The sequence below is a fragment of the Anas platyrhynchos genome, chromosome 9 (assembly GCF_047663525.1).
Source record: "Anas platyrhynchos isolate ZD024472 breed Pekin duck chromosome 9, IASCAAS_PekinDuck_T2T, whole genome shotgun sequence".
NCBI classification, from domain to species: Eukaryota; Metazoa; Chordata; class Aves; order Anseriformes; family Anatidae; genus Anas; species Anas platyrhynchos.
In genome coordinates this window covers 6548269-6565001 of record NC_092595.1, presented here as the reverse complement: position 1 = coordinate 6565001, position 16733 = coordinate 6548269, and the positions used below count along the sequence as shown (strand labels likewise).

Sequence of the window (16733 nt, the reverse complement as noted above, 5' to 3'; positions counted from 1 at the left end):
GCTGGGTCAAACAGTGAAAGTCGCTAGCTCTGGGACCACATGAACAACAGCATGCACATGGCCAGGGAAGACAGGATATGGCAGCCAACCTTTTAGGGCAACTTAGCTGTAAATGCCAGTCTATTCCTTCACTGACCTCAGCCCCCACAAATTCAGCCTGTCATATTTAAGGATCCCTTATTTGTAACGCATTGTTCCTAACTTTTGCTTCCTACACAGCCTTTTAAGGGCCATCAGTTGCCTTTGCTTAGTGCTCTTATTTATAGGACTGAAAAATGTGTTACCAGTATGTACTACAGAAAGTGACATATTGAAATCATGTAATCACAAAGCTGAATATCTGCCAGATGGATATGTATCAGCAGTTGATAAACTACAGATAATCCAGGCATCAAACCTAACTCAAGACTAAACAAAGGGAAGGCATTTCAAAGGCATAGCTGTGTAACGGTAGCAAACTAGATACACTGCATCCCTGCCAGACAAAACTTTACCTTGCATAAGAGACCAGAGTTGAGACACCTTTAGTTGAGTTGGTTATGGACAAGGGGGTTCTGGTCAGTCAGTGTTTAATAAAAACCTGTTGGGACATGGGATGACAAGGAGATAATTATTCGAGATCTGAATCCATTTCCAAGAGGCCAATTTAGAATAGGCCGTGTTAAAAAAATAAATCCTGATTTTGGCAGATCTTTGAAGTGTCTTGAGGCTTCATTTGGCTTGATTGCTTGCCAAATAAGCAAAGGAAAAAAAGAAGCCAAACTGCAATAATAGCTGGTTGCAAGACACATTATCTTTTATTTCTCTACAGTTATCTTTGATTACAGTACTTTTTTAAAGGTAATAAATACATTGTCATAAAACATTAATCTCTTATAGGTAAAGCTTAACCCAACCCAGCTTAAGTTTCAGCCTGGTGCACCCTGCTAAACCCCCACCCTAACTGTAACCTTACCTATAAACTACAGACCTTCCCACCTTTACAGACTCATCTGGTAGATCCAATTTGCATGTATTAGCATTCAGAATTCTAGAGAAAAAGATCTATTAAAAAATCAAGCTGTGTAAAGGTTGCTTTAGGAATTTTTATGACCAAACCTCAACATTCACAGAAAACATTCACTTTCACTTGTGTTCTGATGCATATAAGAAAATGATTTTTTGTTGTTGTTTTTGATAGTTGAGTAATTACTGTCAACAGAAACGGCTGACATAAAATAGAGCTAACAGTGCTAGTCTTGATTTTCTGATAATAGGACAGTTCTCTGTGATGGCTTAGAAAAGATTTCGAATGGGAGACCGTATCTATGACAACCTGTAGCTAAACTTTTCCACTTTTATCATATAAACAGTAATTACTTAATTTCTTCTTTTTTTTTTTAACTATTTTTTTTTTTTTTGTGGCTCATGATAGCATAACAGCTTCTAGTATTTTCCAGTAGCTGATACAAAATAAGTATGAGGAAGTGGAAGCTGGATGCACGTTGCTAATCTGAAGAGGACTGAGTGTTCTGGAACAGACGCAGATGAGAATAATGGAGCTAAGAAGTCTGACTAGTTTAAGTAAAATGGCATCTTCAGCAATACACCTGCTTGCAAGGGCTGAACATCAACCATGCCTTTCCCTCACAGTTCCACTGTTGAAAATCTACTCAGTTTAGGAAACTTATTTCTTTCCTACTTCAGAGTAGATAAGATGAATAAGTAAGAAGAACCAATTCTACAAATTTAACAGTACAGAACGACTTCACAGAACAGAAGTGAAAAGAAAGAGAAACATTAGGATGCAATTTGTCTTTAGAAGTTCCGAGTGATTATTTATCACGGTTAAAGAGCAGTCCTCTAATTAATTAGGCATGATCTTCTCTAGGGTTTTACAGAAACTAATTAAGCAAGTTTATCTAGAAATTCCTGAAAAAGTCACAAAACTTGACACACTACTAGATTATTTTCCACAGAGCTTTCAAACTCTATATGCAACTGATGAGAGAACATATACTCCATCTACACATAAAATATTCCCTGAAAATCCTTCAATATTTTTTCTCTAAATTTTCAGAACAAGGACTTGCAAGGACCCGAGTGATGTATGCATTGAACCATAATAACTGTACTTTTAAATCGTTATTTGCTGGCAAGAACTACTAGGAAAAATACTTTGGTAATTTCAAATAATGTAGCTGCTGGTAACAAATGTAAGCACGTTGTTCTTTGATTTAAGCTGTACTTGTTTTTCAAATGAAAGAAACATATGCTGGATAATTTGGAGGAAACTATTTTTCTGTTAAGGATGTCTCATCTGAAATAGTCAAATTCAAAGCAGATGTGCTACTATTTTAAAGGACTTGAGGGAAGTGAATTAATAAAATTATTCCCAAATGGCTCACAGCTGATGCTCTAAAGGCTTCATAGTGATTTTTATTTAGAAGTTGTGTAAAACATCTGATTCTTAAGAAGGAATACCATTTACAAACAAAGCATCAAAAAGCAGCGTCCAGTGTTTGATTTATTAAACTGGTTTGACCTCAATTTCTAGCTCTCATCCCAATTAACTTTATCATCTTAAGTAGCTCTATACCACGTGGCATGTGAAACTGTTATCAAAACCAGAAGGGTCATTATCATAAGAGTTAATTATGGATTAAAAATTAATTATATCATAATATGTATGTAAAATAAATGTCTGAGGTTTTATTTTATTACATTCTACAGCATACATACACACAATATTTGCACTTTTAAATCACAAAGGTAAGTTTCCTATTAATGATCTCACCTAAGCCCTAATGATATAAGCCCTGTGGCCTGGGTAATACATTCTGGGAGGGAGGATGACATATTAACTATTTCCCCTATTAATTCTGCTTATTTTTGTACTAGATTTGAGAAATGTTCCTGGCTAATATTTAACACTATGTGGTTCTTATCTGTCATGGCCATAAATGTGAGACCATATAGTTCTTGGATCTGAAAAATGTTATTGACCGTACTGTTTATAAGAACAATGAAATAATGTATGAAATATTAAGTTTCTGTCAAATGTAATAAACTCTAAATCTAATTCTTTATATAACTTTAAGATATCATAGCCTATTTACTCTGTAACCCAATATTCTTGGTCTATTTAACAATATAAGCACAGATCTGAGCACGATCTGCCAACAATGGAAATTGAATGGAAACTGTAATGTAATCAAAAGAGTTGCTAGGATTTGGTGTGATAGCTCTGTCCTGAGCTCGCTGAATAGCCTTCTGTGAGAGGATTTTTACAGGTAGCCGAACAACCACTGTGAAATGGGCTAAAAATCTAGTAAGGCCACAGATATTAGCAAATGTCATTATATTAAAAAAACAACAACAAAAAGACTTTTTGCAAGGTCAAGACCATGCACATTTGTGGGAAGTATGAGGAGCTGTACGTCCTGGATAAAGTCTCATCTTCAGGGCCTCTAATGCGTATTAAATAATAGTATACATACTAATATTCACTGTATCAAAAACATAACAGGTCTGATGCATACTGCAGTTCTAGAAATGTAAAAATTGATCAAATTAAAAGAATGGAAGAAAATTCACAAGCACGTACGGGAAAAATAAACGAAGGTATGTACACACAGGTTTGCCATTCATACCAGGGAAATGAGAAAGCTGGTTTCCAGCCATGACATAATCCTTAATTATAGCAGTTTTCTGCTTTTGCATGTGTCATGAAAAGATTTTCATGCTCGCTTTAATTACATCTCTGCAGATGTCTAATTCAATATTACTTAATGCAGCAAACGGTCTTAAAATAGTAAAAATATATGAAACTACAAATACAGTCATTACATCATGGTCAATATACATAATTACGATTCTAATGGAGAAACCAGTTGAATTGTCGCTCAGATCAGGTGTTTTGAGTATGAGTTAAACTCATTCCCTGACGCATAATATGGTTGTCATCGTTTTTTTAAAAACGTGATCAAGACACATGACTTTTATTTAGAGAAGCACAGAAACAGAGCACCTCATCCTTTCAGTTAATGTCTGCTACCGCAAACTAGAAGAAAATCATCTTCCATATTTGCATTAACCTAAGATTTACCAAGGACTGTACAGGATCTGAGGTGTTCTGACAGTACATAGCTGCCACTACTCACCTCTCTCTTGAAATTTCTTTTTGCCTTCCAACGTTCTTAACATAAAACTGTTCCAGGAATATTGCCTGTGACTTTTTTTTTCCCCCTATTAGTAGATCCAAAAATGAACTACACAGAAGCTTAGAGATGCTGTGTGTCATTTTTTCTATCTTGAATATTTGAGCTCATCATCTCTAACTTATCCTGACAAAAACGGTAATTAGACTGCACTAGTACTGAGAGTTTGAAGGAAGAAGGCAGAAGAAAGAAAGAATTTTTAGGCATGAAATACATTTTGACAAATGCCTGTCGGAGAGAAGGGAGCTGAACAAGGACTGCAGTGGTCAGAAAATGTAAACGTGAGTGGGAGGAAATGAAAGGAAAAGTAGAATAAGTAGAAAGCAAGTGATGGAAAAAAAACAGTACAAAAAGATGAAGAAAAGCAAGCTATGGTACAAGTTTCTGTAAGACTGGAAGTGAGGCTTAGGAACTTATATTTCATAAGTCAAGAAATGGACAGAAAAAGGGCAGAAGTTGTTAATAACATGGCAGATATACATGTATAATAAGGAATACAGGATGTAAAGCCACAACAAAGAAGACATGGACAATAAGAAGGATTTAAAGGGAAGGACAAAAATAAGTACATTGTACAAAATAAGATGCAGCAGGACTGAGTTTGGAGATGTATAGAAAAGGAGACAAAGTTTTCCTGGAGGGTTGAGCATGAGAAGAAAAGAGACTCATCAGTACTGACAGAACCATGAAACACCACTGAAAAATTAGAAAGTGAAACAAGTAATACCACTTATCACAACTCCATTTATAAGATGCGGAACAATTATAGAAGAAAAAGAGATGTAAATTTTCAAACATAGAATATATTAGGGTGAAAAGTCAGATGTAAAATCCCTGCTGTGCAGTAAAAAGAAAATTAATTTATTCTGACTGATTGGCAAAATTTGAGATACACTATTAAAACCAGTACACAAATCTATCCTTCTCTCCCAACATCATTCCAGTATTGTATTTAAATCTTTTTCATGACAGATAATATAACAATACAGAATGTGATCAACTACTGCCAGCGCAACATGAATTGTTGCAGCATTTCCAATCCTGAGGATTATCTGCACCATATCAAATCACCCTCTGTTCCACATAATACAATGCAGGAAAAAAAAATAAAAATCCTTGGTTCAGGTCAGTCAAAAATGTCTCAATCTGTCTCAACCATTACAGCAAAGTATACAAGAATATTTTCTATTTGAGGCCACAAATGGAGAGTTCAAAGTTAAAAAGCAAATCTGCAGAGTCTGCACAATAAGAGAGAATCACTGCCTGCTGTAGAAACACTAGACTAGTATTTTTTTCAAATGACATTGCACTACATGTTTACACATGTCACTGTTTAAGATTAGCAGGATATTTGCATCTTTAATGATTGTCCTATGTAAATCCAATGAGCAGCTTGTTTACACACAGAGATTTAATAAGGACTTAAATTTTCCTACTTAAATGTATCTCTAGAAATTTAAGTCTGAGGGTATGTGAATTTTGACACCTGAGAATCTGCTGCAGTTTATCAGCAAAACAGAAATAAATCCAGTAGACTCTGTACATATGTAAGGAATCTATATAACAGAATTCAATCCAAAAGGAAAACAGTTGTTCTAGTGAACAACAAACACTTGTTTGGCATGAGACACTTGAGTGGCATGAGATTAGCAGCGATGCAAATTACCTTTTTGCGTGGTGCTAAAAGCATGTTTGTATTCTTCTTTCATCTCATTATGGCAAATTCAGGATACACAATCTATCATCACTTCCATTGAGTATTTGTTCATTGCATTGTAATGCACTGATTTGTTGTAACTTTTTAGCCCAATGGAGCATTAATGCCACAGCTGGGTATTTATGATAAAAAGAATCAAACGGAATAAGTTAAACTTGCACAAATGAGCAAGACAAACTGCTGGAGGTCTTTCTTGAAAACACAGATTGTTTTGTCCTTACTTTTCACCTAATTAATGCTTGTTTCACTCAATTATTTTCTCTACTAGACATAGCACAATGAGATTTGCAAAAATTCCATAAAAAAATGTTGACAGATGCATACAGCCATAATGGACAGTATAAACTTGGCAGACAAAGGTAGATGAAACTTGAAACAGGAAATTGTCCCATGTCTTTGCTTCAATCTCTGTTAAATTATGGCTGAAGCACCCTTGTTGCTGAAGCACCAGACTACAGAGATAGAGCATCCCCAGCAGGAAACTACACATAGTGATGTGTTAGTAACCATAATAATTTTACTGCTCATTATAGAAGAATATTGTATCAATTATGCTCAATAATTGCCCTATGGCAATGACTGGAATAAGGAATCTATGTATATACAGTATACAAACAGTACATGTACACAACGAGAGACTACAGCTATGGCAATGAGAGTACAAAATACAAACTGAAGAAAAGATATATTAGCTTCCCTTTAGTTAGTAGACAGGCACAAGTAGCTTGCAACCCACCTCCTGCAATAAAGCAAAAAGTCCACTTTTCTTTTTAATTCAACTTCTAGAAGAGAAAACATAGTATAGATCCAGAGAGCTGTGAATTAGGACAAACACAAGCCTAAAAATGATGCCTAAACTTCAGCAAATTTGTCAAGTACTTTGATTGAGGTTGAGAATATGAGTCCAAATGGGTATACAGGAAGCAATCATTTTTTCATGAAGAATACGTGCTTTACTGTGCACACAAATTCTTCCTTCAGAAGGCTGTAAATTACAGTATTTATGGAATCTTAATGATCTAAACACAGTTGGAGCCTGAAGGTCAAGGCTGCAAACTGCATCCTAAATTTCTGTTTACAGATGAAGCATAGTATTTATTGCTGCACTGCTTGTGCTGCTATAGTTAAAGGGCTGCCAGCATTTCCATTATAAACCCCTATTTCAGGGGTTTATAACTTGCCCATCAATCTTCCCACTGGGATGAAACACAGCATATGAGGTCCTGGCTGTGAGACTGATATTTTGTTTTGTTTTCTTTACCAAATTACAAAAAGAAAAGTGTGAAGTTATATAAGCAAAAAATTACATCAGATTTTTTCAAATATTTCTAGTGTTCCTGTCATACTATTCAATAATAGCTTCAGAACACAAAATACATTTGTATAACTGCATCAATTAATGGAAGGACTTTCAATAATGAAATGGTGAAAAATAACCCAAATAAAGACATACTGCTAGATGAATTTTTCAAAAGAAAATGTATCAACGATTTTGAATGTCAGGAAAGGAATTCAGAAATCTACCACTGTCCTTCTCGAACTTATTGAGGCGCACCTGGGGGACAAAGCAGTCATTGGTCCCAGCCAGCATGGGTTTGTGAAGGGTAGGTCCTGCCTAACTAACCTGATTTCCTTTTATGATAAGATCACCCGTATGGTGGACCAAGGGAAACCAGCTGATGTGATTTTTTTGGACTTCAGCAAGGCTTTTGACACGGTTTCCCATAGGATCCTACTGGACAAAATGTCCACCATACAGCTAAATAAAAACATCATACGATGGGTGAGCAATTGGCTAACGGGCAGGGCCCAAAGGGTTATGGTGAATGGCGCTGCGTCAGGCTGGCGGGCGGTCACTAGTGGGGTCCCTCAAGGCTCCATTTTAGGGCCGGTACTTTTCAATATTTTTATAAACGATCTGGATGTAGGAATAGAAGGCATTTTGAGCAAGTTTGCCGATGACACCAAACTTGGAGGAGTTGTGGACTCGAATGAGGGTGGAAAGGCCTTGCAGAGGGATCTGGATAGGTTGGAGAGCTGGGCGATCGCCAACCGCATGAAGTTCAATAAGAGCAAGTGCCGGGTCCTGCACCTGGGACGGGGAAACCCTGGCTGCACGTACAGACTGGGCGATGAGACGCTGGAGAGCAGCCTAGAAGAGAGGGATCTGGGGGTCGTGGTAGACAACAAGTTGAATATGAGCCGGCAGTGTGCCCTGGCAGCCAGGAGGGCCAACCGTGTCCTGGGGTGCATCAAGCACGGCATCGCTAGTAGGTCGAGGGAGGTGATTGTCCCGCTCTACTCTGCGCTGGTGCGGCCTCACCTTGAGTACTGTGTGCAGTTCTGGGCACCACAGTATAAAAAGGACATGAAACTGTTGGAGAGTGTCCAGAGGAGGGCTACGAAGATGGTGAAAGGCCTGGAGGGGAAGACGTACGAGGAACGGCTGAGGGCACTGGGCCTGTTCAGCCTGGAGAAGAGGAGGCTGAGGGGAGACCTCATCGCAGTCTACAACTTCCTCGTAAGGGGGTGTCGAGAGGCAGGAGACCTTTTCTCCATTAACACCAGTGACAGGACCCGCGGGAACGGGGTTAAGCTGAGACAGGGGAAGTTTAGGCTTGACATCAGGAGGGGGTTCTTCACAGAGAGAGTGGTTGCACGCTGGAACAGGCTCCCCAGGGAAGTGGTCACTGCACCGAGCCTGACTGAATTTAAGAAGAGATTGGACTGTGCGCTTAGTCACATGGTCTGAACTTGGGTAGACCTGTGCGGTGTTAAGAGTTGGATTTGATGATCCTTAAGGGTCCCTTCCAACTCAGGATATTCTATGATTCTATGATTCCTTGATTCTGTCTGCATTAAAGGTGGGCCTACAACTGCATGCCTTGAACAGTACAAAGAATGCATTATTTTTAAATAAGTTTCTAAACGATCATCATCTAAATGATACACAAGGTGTACCTTACAGCCATATACTACAGATGATATTAGGTAGAATACTGCAGAGTAAAAAATTAAAAAATACTTCCCTCAAACTGTCAAGTAACCTTATCATCCACTATTAAATCTTGTATTAAATTTAATGAAATCAGTAGGGGAAAATTACAAAACTTTCACCTTCACATTATCTACTTTGCCAGTGTAAATACTGCGCTCTGTCCTGAAGTGCTGCTGTGAGGAGGAAGGTGAAAAACTCAGTTTAGCTTCTACCTGTATATCTAGCAATTACATCTTGCTGAATAACAAACATAATACTGCAAACACTGCAAGAATTTAAACATTAGAAGTCCTCATTAAAACAAACAAACAAACAAAAAAATCATTGAAATACTATATTCTCATAGAATTTATTTTTATAAATAAAAAACAAATGCATACACTGGGCCAGATTCAACAATGTATTGTGATGCAACACAGACACTTTAGATTATATTCATAGGATCCTTCAAGGATCCTTTGCAACACCATACCAGTTCAAACAAGAAAGATAGCAGCGTTGAACCTGGAATATTAGACTTTCCTTAATTACACTTCAGTGTATCTCTTTATATTATAAATCCAGTCATAGCAGGAATGAAGCAAATTAGTCCCTCCCCAAATATCATCATCATATTTTCTGTATTATAGCTCTGGGGTTTTTATTCACTGACACTGTAGGGTTCATCACAACTACCCTTTTATTTTTCTTTTCCTCTTGGTATTGTTAAAAGGTGACTGCATTTGTTTTATGCTGTTCCTAACACTTGGAAGAATCTCTTCCTCCTGATGCTGTAGCTTTCTGCTTTTCTTCCAAAGCCTACCTTTACCATCTGTCTACTTTATGCCCACTGGAAACAATCACTTGCAGTAACTTGAACAAGACCTTTGACAATTTTTTTTTCCATCACCTGCAACATATTATTGTTTTATTACTGTAGCTGGCTCTGGCTATAAGTACATTTATATTCCCACATAACACAGATCCTTCGTGCACTTCTTTGTTCTGGCCTCTGTCCGTCTCCTGTGTATGTATGCTAGCTCACTTCTGAGCTCACTTTCATGAACATACCAAACAATTTCCTCTAAAGTAAAATCTGGGTACAGCTTTAGGGACAGTTCTACCTGGGGACCCCTCCTAATAGTCAGTATGGATGAGCCATTGGTTTCCTTCAGCTGCATAGGCCTTCATAACTGTCCCAGTAGGCCTGGTGAACTTAGACAATATATATGACCTCATTTTATAGCCCAGGGCATGCAAAGCATATCTTTGTATAAAACACTACATTGATGGACTGAGATAAAGTGCTCCAGACACTTTGTGCAGAAGGACACTTTATTACTTCTCCTGAGCAGCCAGAAAGCCTGGCATTACACAGGGCAGACTTGTCCAGTTCTTTCTTAGAAAACTTTTTTAAAGCTACAAACTACCAACAGTTTATTCATTTATTTATATATTTAGGTAGAGGAATCTATGGCTAGAGAAACAGACCTGCAGACCAGAATCTATGGTTAGAGAAACAGACCTGCAGACTTCCTTCTTAAAAGGTGAAAGACAGAATGATTATATTTTAAAATCAACCCGGGCAATGCTACAGAATAAATACTGCAGAATAATTCTTATAGGAGACAAGATGTCATAAATGGTGGCTGACTCATGCCTTATTACCATCTTTAACTGACTGAGAAGCAGCCAAGAACAACGCTATGTAATTAAATACTGTAATGCTACATAGGGTCTTGTATAATTCTGAATCTTCAATGAACGGAAAAAATGTTAAATAAAATATAGGTGGAGCTTGTCAAGCACTATAAGACTTCAAAATATTTTCCTCTTTTGAAGCTTACTGTATCATCTAACACAAGTATCTGTCATGTTGCCTGAGTTGCCACCACACAGTACTGTTAGCTGTGATGTCATGACAGAAACACCGCAGTGCTGTATTCTAATGACCACTTGTATTGTAATAAACTTACGTTTTCTGCAGAGAAGAAGAGGAATAAAAAAATAGCTTTAATCTTGGATACGCAACAGTTTTGAACACCAAGCAGTGTGCAATTACAGTTTTAGCTCAACTGGAAAGCATGTTAAACACCATACCTGTAAAGTCCTGGAGGAGCTTGCTGAACCAGGAAGCTTTTCTCTAAGCTTTGCAGCACATCATTGAGCATCCTGACTCTGATAGGAGCTCTCTCCTTGGGGTCATTAGCTGGACGCATCTCATCTGATTGGAACAATTCTGCAGTGTCCCTCAGTTGTGATGCCACCGCAAGCAGCTGAGAAGCGTCTACTTTGTCACCTATAAGCACTAAGAGAAAGACACTTGCCTGTAATTCAAATAGCATTATTTATAAATCTTGCTCACAAATTAAAAATAACAGTGGAATTAGAGCCTGAAATTCTTTTCCTTCGTAAAAATCATGTAATAGATCAGGGAAAGCCACAGATCATTGTGTATATGTTGTGATCTATTTTTCAAAGAGGATCAATTTGGACTGTGACATTTTAAGATCTCATAAGCTGTGAGGAATGATTTTGGGTACAGCTTGGAACCTACCATTGAAAAAACAGTCATGAAGAAACACAGTGTTTAACTATTAGTAACTGTAAAATTTCTCTCTAAGATAGTGTTTGGTCAATTCCATGGGATGCTACTGCTCTCAAGTTTGAAAGAGAAGGGTGTGCGCTTAGATGCTATATAGAAAATTGTAATCTAGAGAGCTTAATTGAATTTTGTTCAACATTTTAAAATTCTAAGGGTTAACAACACTTCTAGAAGGGATATGAAATTGCTTCTTTTAATCACTTAAATCATATGCCAATGAGCCAACTAACACTTTAACTGACATACAAAATTATATTCTAAATCAGCCAGTATTTTCAAAACTTTTAAAATTCGGAGTGTTAACTGTTACTTTTTAATCTGTTACAGACACTAAAAGAATAAAAAACCACAGCACTTTGGAGCACATGACAATTTTGTATTTCCTGGTTCACGACCCAGAAAGAAAAAGCAATACATGTATTGGAGACTTGTGAACATGCAATACATTCCCACCTGCAGTGCAGGTGAAGAGCATGCCTTCCTTTCCCAGTGTGTGCGTAGACTGCATTAAGATGGACCAAATTTATACAAGGTCATGGAGAGAAAGCAGTGTCTGAACCTGATATAAAGTCAAAGCAGTATCAACCAGCAAAAACATGTCTAGAATGCAGAAATGATCTTTAAGGCCAGGATTCACTTTGCCTATTAAGGACAAGAAATTCACCTCTTTTTAAATGACGATTTAAGATATCTTTTAAATGATGATTTAATCAAAACAAACCATTTAACTTTAGAAGCTGGCTGACCTTTAGTTGAATGTACAAATCTCAGTGCATTTACTATCTTAGTGACTGCGTTGATTAATACAGAAAAGAGGTTCAAGATAGAAGTCAAATGAATGCTGAAGTTCCTTGCCTAATAGATATATGGAGATATCAGAAATACTACAGGGAGAAACTCAACCAATTTCTTGAACTGTGGATGGGTGGAAGCTGAAAGGTGAGTATTTAAAAAGAATGGAAAAACAAATAGATACAACTAAGACATTCAGGGAAGTGCCTGAATATTATATATTCTCCCTCTCATACGGAAAATGAGAATTGTTATTGGATATATTTCAGCAAAGATAAAGTTGTTCATAGATTCATATGCATTCCTGTCATTCAGCTGACTAATGCGTTCCAATCTAGCACAACAGGAGATGTTCCAAAATACATTGTCATGGAGAGACAGATGCTGCTTTGAGAGAAACTGACAGACTTCCTGAGCTATCAGGATGAATTTCAACAATGAATGGAAGTTCCCTGTGTGAACAGGAGTGAGAGAAGACGATTTATGTCAGTCTTGGTTTGGGACAAAGTTGCTTTGTTAATGGCTCTTGATCAGTTCACCCTTGCCTAATTAGAATGGATAACAGGCACTGTAGTATCTTGATGCACAGGCTTGATATCTTCCTGACTGAGTATGGAGTAATTTAAAGTTTGAGTGAGTTAGGTTGATACCTCAGAAGAGCATTCTCCAAGCATATAACCTTGGTACAGTTTGGATATTTGCAAAATATCAGTATCATCAATTTTCAAATCTCAGGTACAGATCCTATGTAGCTGAAGACTTTACAATTTCTGGGCATATAATCCAGGCATTGTGCATACCTTATCCTGGGACATGTCAGTATGGGAAGGTTTAAAATCACCATTAGATGGAACGCTTTTGTTTCGACTTCATACTCCAAGCAACATGCAATATTTATAATTGTTATTTTGCATATGACATAAATGATTGTAAATGTCAGCTATGATGTCTTTTCAACAGAAAATGTGAGATAAAGGCAAAATACATCAATTGTATATTTGGAAATTAAGCCACCCACCACCACTCTTTTATACTAACAAAATAAAAAAGAAAACAGTAAATGCTCTCACTACTTCACCATAGCATGCTTTTTGCCCCTAAGCCAACTACATTTCCTTTACATTTATGATTTAAAAGCACAGTTTACATCACACTCTAAACCAGAATTCATTATAAAACAAACACACAGAACCTTTTTTAATACTTCAGTACAAAAGCTATAAGTGTCTCTGGCTAGTGTTACCATAGAGAACTACTGACACTGCTTTAAGGGCAGCAGCAGTTTTTATCACAGCACACTGAACTTCATTGCCAACAGAAACTGCAATGTATGCTTTACTCAACTTGAGAAGCTTGTAGTGGATGGGGAAATGATTCCCAAAGAAAAGGGTACATTAACTAATAATGTCTTAAATATCTTGTGATGCTTCTACAGAGAGAAGAAAAAAAAAAAAAAAAAAAAAAAAAAAGTGTAATTTCCCTCAAGAGAAAACAATGCTATGTTATTATATTTTGTACTCTTTGTCCTTTTCTCTCCACTATGAATCATGATGAATCATCTGAGCTGGTTGTTTAGTTGTTAAATAAATAAAATTACAAGTACAAGAAAGTGACTCAAGAGTATGTATGCTCCCAATCAGTGAATTATACTGTTGAATTTCATTACACTTGCTAAATATAACTGGATTTTACTCAGGAACAGGTTACACCAAATACACACACACACACATTGAATACAGTAGCCTTTCCTTGTGAAAACAACTGTTCTCAGTTAAAGTACTGCTACTGATTTAACATCTCAAATTGTGTTTGTGCTCTCTGGTATCAATGTACCTGCCTAGGAATACTTACAGAAAAATGGGCCCAGACAAATCAGCAGGTTAAGGCATGACACCCACTCTCCATGCGCATGTGTTTGCATGTAAGAGAGGAGGGAAATTGCTTTAGGTTTTGATTAACTTGCACACTCAGGACTGGGTATGGTGTGGAGTCATATTCAGTGGCAAGATTTTTCATATTGTGCAAAACTGGATGATCAGATCTGGCAGTGAAAAAACTGAAGGTGAAAGCTTTGTAAAAACTAAAAGGGGGCAGAGACATAAATCCAAGTACATCCCCAGTGCAAAGAATATGTTGCCATCAGCTTCCATTTTGCTACCATGACTGCTACTAGCCAAACAAACTAATCTGCTGTTGCTACTACAAGTCTCTTTTCAAAGATGTCGTGACATATAACTATATATATCAATACAGAGGTAATTATCTATGACCTAGTACAGAACTACTGAAGCAAATATAGCGTACTGCTACAGAATAGATACACATCCTTTCCCTTCAGCATCAAATGCTCTGTGCACAGAAAATGCATTTTTGCTTTTTTTTTTTTTTTTTAATAAGCCTGATGGTAAGGTTTACCACTACTAATATATAATATCCGTGAAAGGATACTGAAGACAAGATGTCAGTGTTTCATGGCAAAGAAGGTATTTCTGTCATATATATAGATAACTAACTGTGCATTTTTCACATTCGTAGGAGTCAAGAATAATGGGTGGGAACAATAGAGGGAAACTGTCTGAACATTACAGAGAGATGGAGCAAGCAACTCTGAAAAGCATCCTAAGTGATCAGGGAAATATGGTCAAGCGGGTAAAACGCTCCCAAGCTGAAGATTAGCAGATAGCTGCAGGCAATGAGCATGCAGCCATCAAGTAAATGACAGAGATATGTTTCTGTATTGATTTTTCTCAGGACAGAGAGTTCAGAATGATGTTTTGAAATGTATGGGTTGAGCCAGGGCTGTGGAAAGTCATGCAGACTTTCCTGGAAATGGCTTATCATAAAATAGATTATTTTTAAACTTCTACTAGCACTGCCTACTATTATCACCACAAGTACTTCAGCTGCTGTAACTTCTGTAAAAGATCCATTCTGTGGAAAAGAAAGGGGCTAACAGATTGGAAGCAACAGACAACTGACACTGTGTCAGCTAAAGAGCTTTAAATCACAACCTCTGCCTTCCTATATAGGTCAAAACTGAAATTCTCACCCCCAGTCAACTTTGTCTTGATAGGCCTCTCTCCCCCAGTGATGGCTTAGAGCTTACCTAATTTGCTTACTCAGGCTGCCTGAAGCCGTGGATGCCCCATCCCTGAAAGTGTTCAAGGTCAAGCTGGATGGGGCTCTGAGCAAACTGATCTAGTTGCTGGCATCCTTGCCCATGGCAGGAGGATTGGGACTAGATGATCTTTAAGGTCCTTTCCAACCCAAGCCATTCTGTGATTCTATCAATACACCAAAATATGATGAAACTGTAAGGGACAAGGGACAAAAATGGGAGGATGAAAACACATGATACTGAAGCAGAACACTTACGTAGACAAGTGACACTGAATAGTGAATGATCATAGACTTCCTTTTCCTCCCTAGTCCTTGGAACTAGAGCTAAAACAGACTCTTTTCATAATTGGTAAGAAGGTTTATTGTTCTTCTGCAAAGTTCTGAGGACATCTTAGTAACATGCAATGGAGTAAGTTTCTTACAACACACCAGTTACTAACTGTAGAAAAGAAAGGAAAACAAAACAGAAAAGGACAGTCCCGAGAAGCAAAGGGAACATACAGCTGTGCCCTTTAGCTGTGTTACCTTAAACAGCTCAAGACAAGCTCTTCTATCAATTCTATACAAAAAGATTGCAGAATGCTTTTTCTTTTATCAAGCCCTTAAAGGCCACAAGACAACAGAAAGAGCTAGAAGTGAGAAGGTGACATAGCAATATTAGTAACAGCTCCACAATCTTGATGGAGCACTTTCTTATCAAAGCATTCATCCTACACCCAGCAAACAGTGCCAAACCCAGAGTCAATTGTATCTGCATCATATGCAAGTTATCAGTCAGTTTTGTTTACTTTCTAACTAGAAACTGTCTTGTCCCTCTTCCTAACCTCAACGCACAATATAAAACGCATCAAGATCATTCAGCTTCAAATACAGACAATAAGCATTGGTAAATCATCGTGATTTTTCATGGTTGTGAAAGGACAAAGGTCAGCATGATCCACCAAGGTAAGCTAAGGCAGTAATCAAACAAGGAAGATGATGGGTGAAAATAAAGACAAATGGCAATGGGATTAGAAGCCCTCTCTTGCTTGTACCAAATACAGTCTTGAAGGAAAATAAAATCAAGGAGTACAGTCACAGCAGTTGTTATCTTTAACTCTAATTATGAGATTTTAATAGTAATTATTGCTTAACTGACATAATAACATCAGATTAAATATAAACAGTTTATGGTTTTATTTACCAACAACACCTTTTTTATTTAACATTATATAATGACACAGTTTAACTAGTAAAATCACTGGCTATCATTCAAGTGGAAATTAAAAATCTGTTGATGATTCAAGGGAGTAGATGATTCCCTTTTTTCTCTGTATTAATAGA

At 37.3% G+C, this 16733-nt stretch overlaps 1 protein-coding gene across 18 annotated transcripts in view; it reads right to left on the bottom strand.

The window, feature by feature from the left end:
* The window catches only part of NAALADL2 (N-acetylated alpha-linked acidic dipeptidase like 2), a 432007-nt gene that overhangs the window by 13405 nt on the left and 401869 nt on the right, over window positions 1–16733 (bottom strand). For 17 of the 18 annotated variants that reach the window (XR_011811283.1, XR_011811282.1, XM_027463880.3 and 14 more), the window contains one exon: window positions 10994–11201. Coding sequence is in view for 16 of the 18 variants with exons in the window: in XM_027463880.3 (XP_027319681.1) it covers window positions 10994–11201 (208 nt within the window). In the remaining 2 variants the exon portion in view is untranslated. Of the gene's footprint in view, window positions 1–499; window positions 581–10993; window positions 11202–16733 lie in introns of those variants that run through there. The other variant, XM_072042339.1, reaches the window with a different exon arrangement.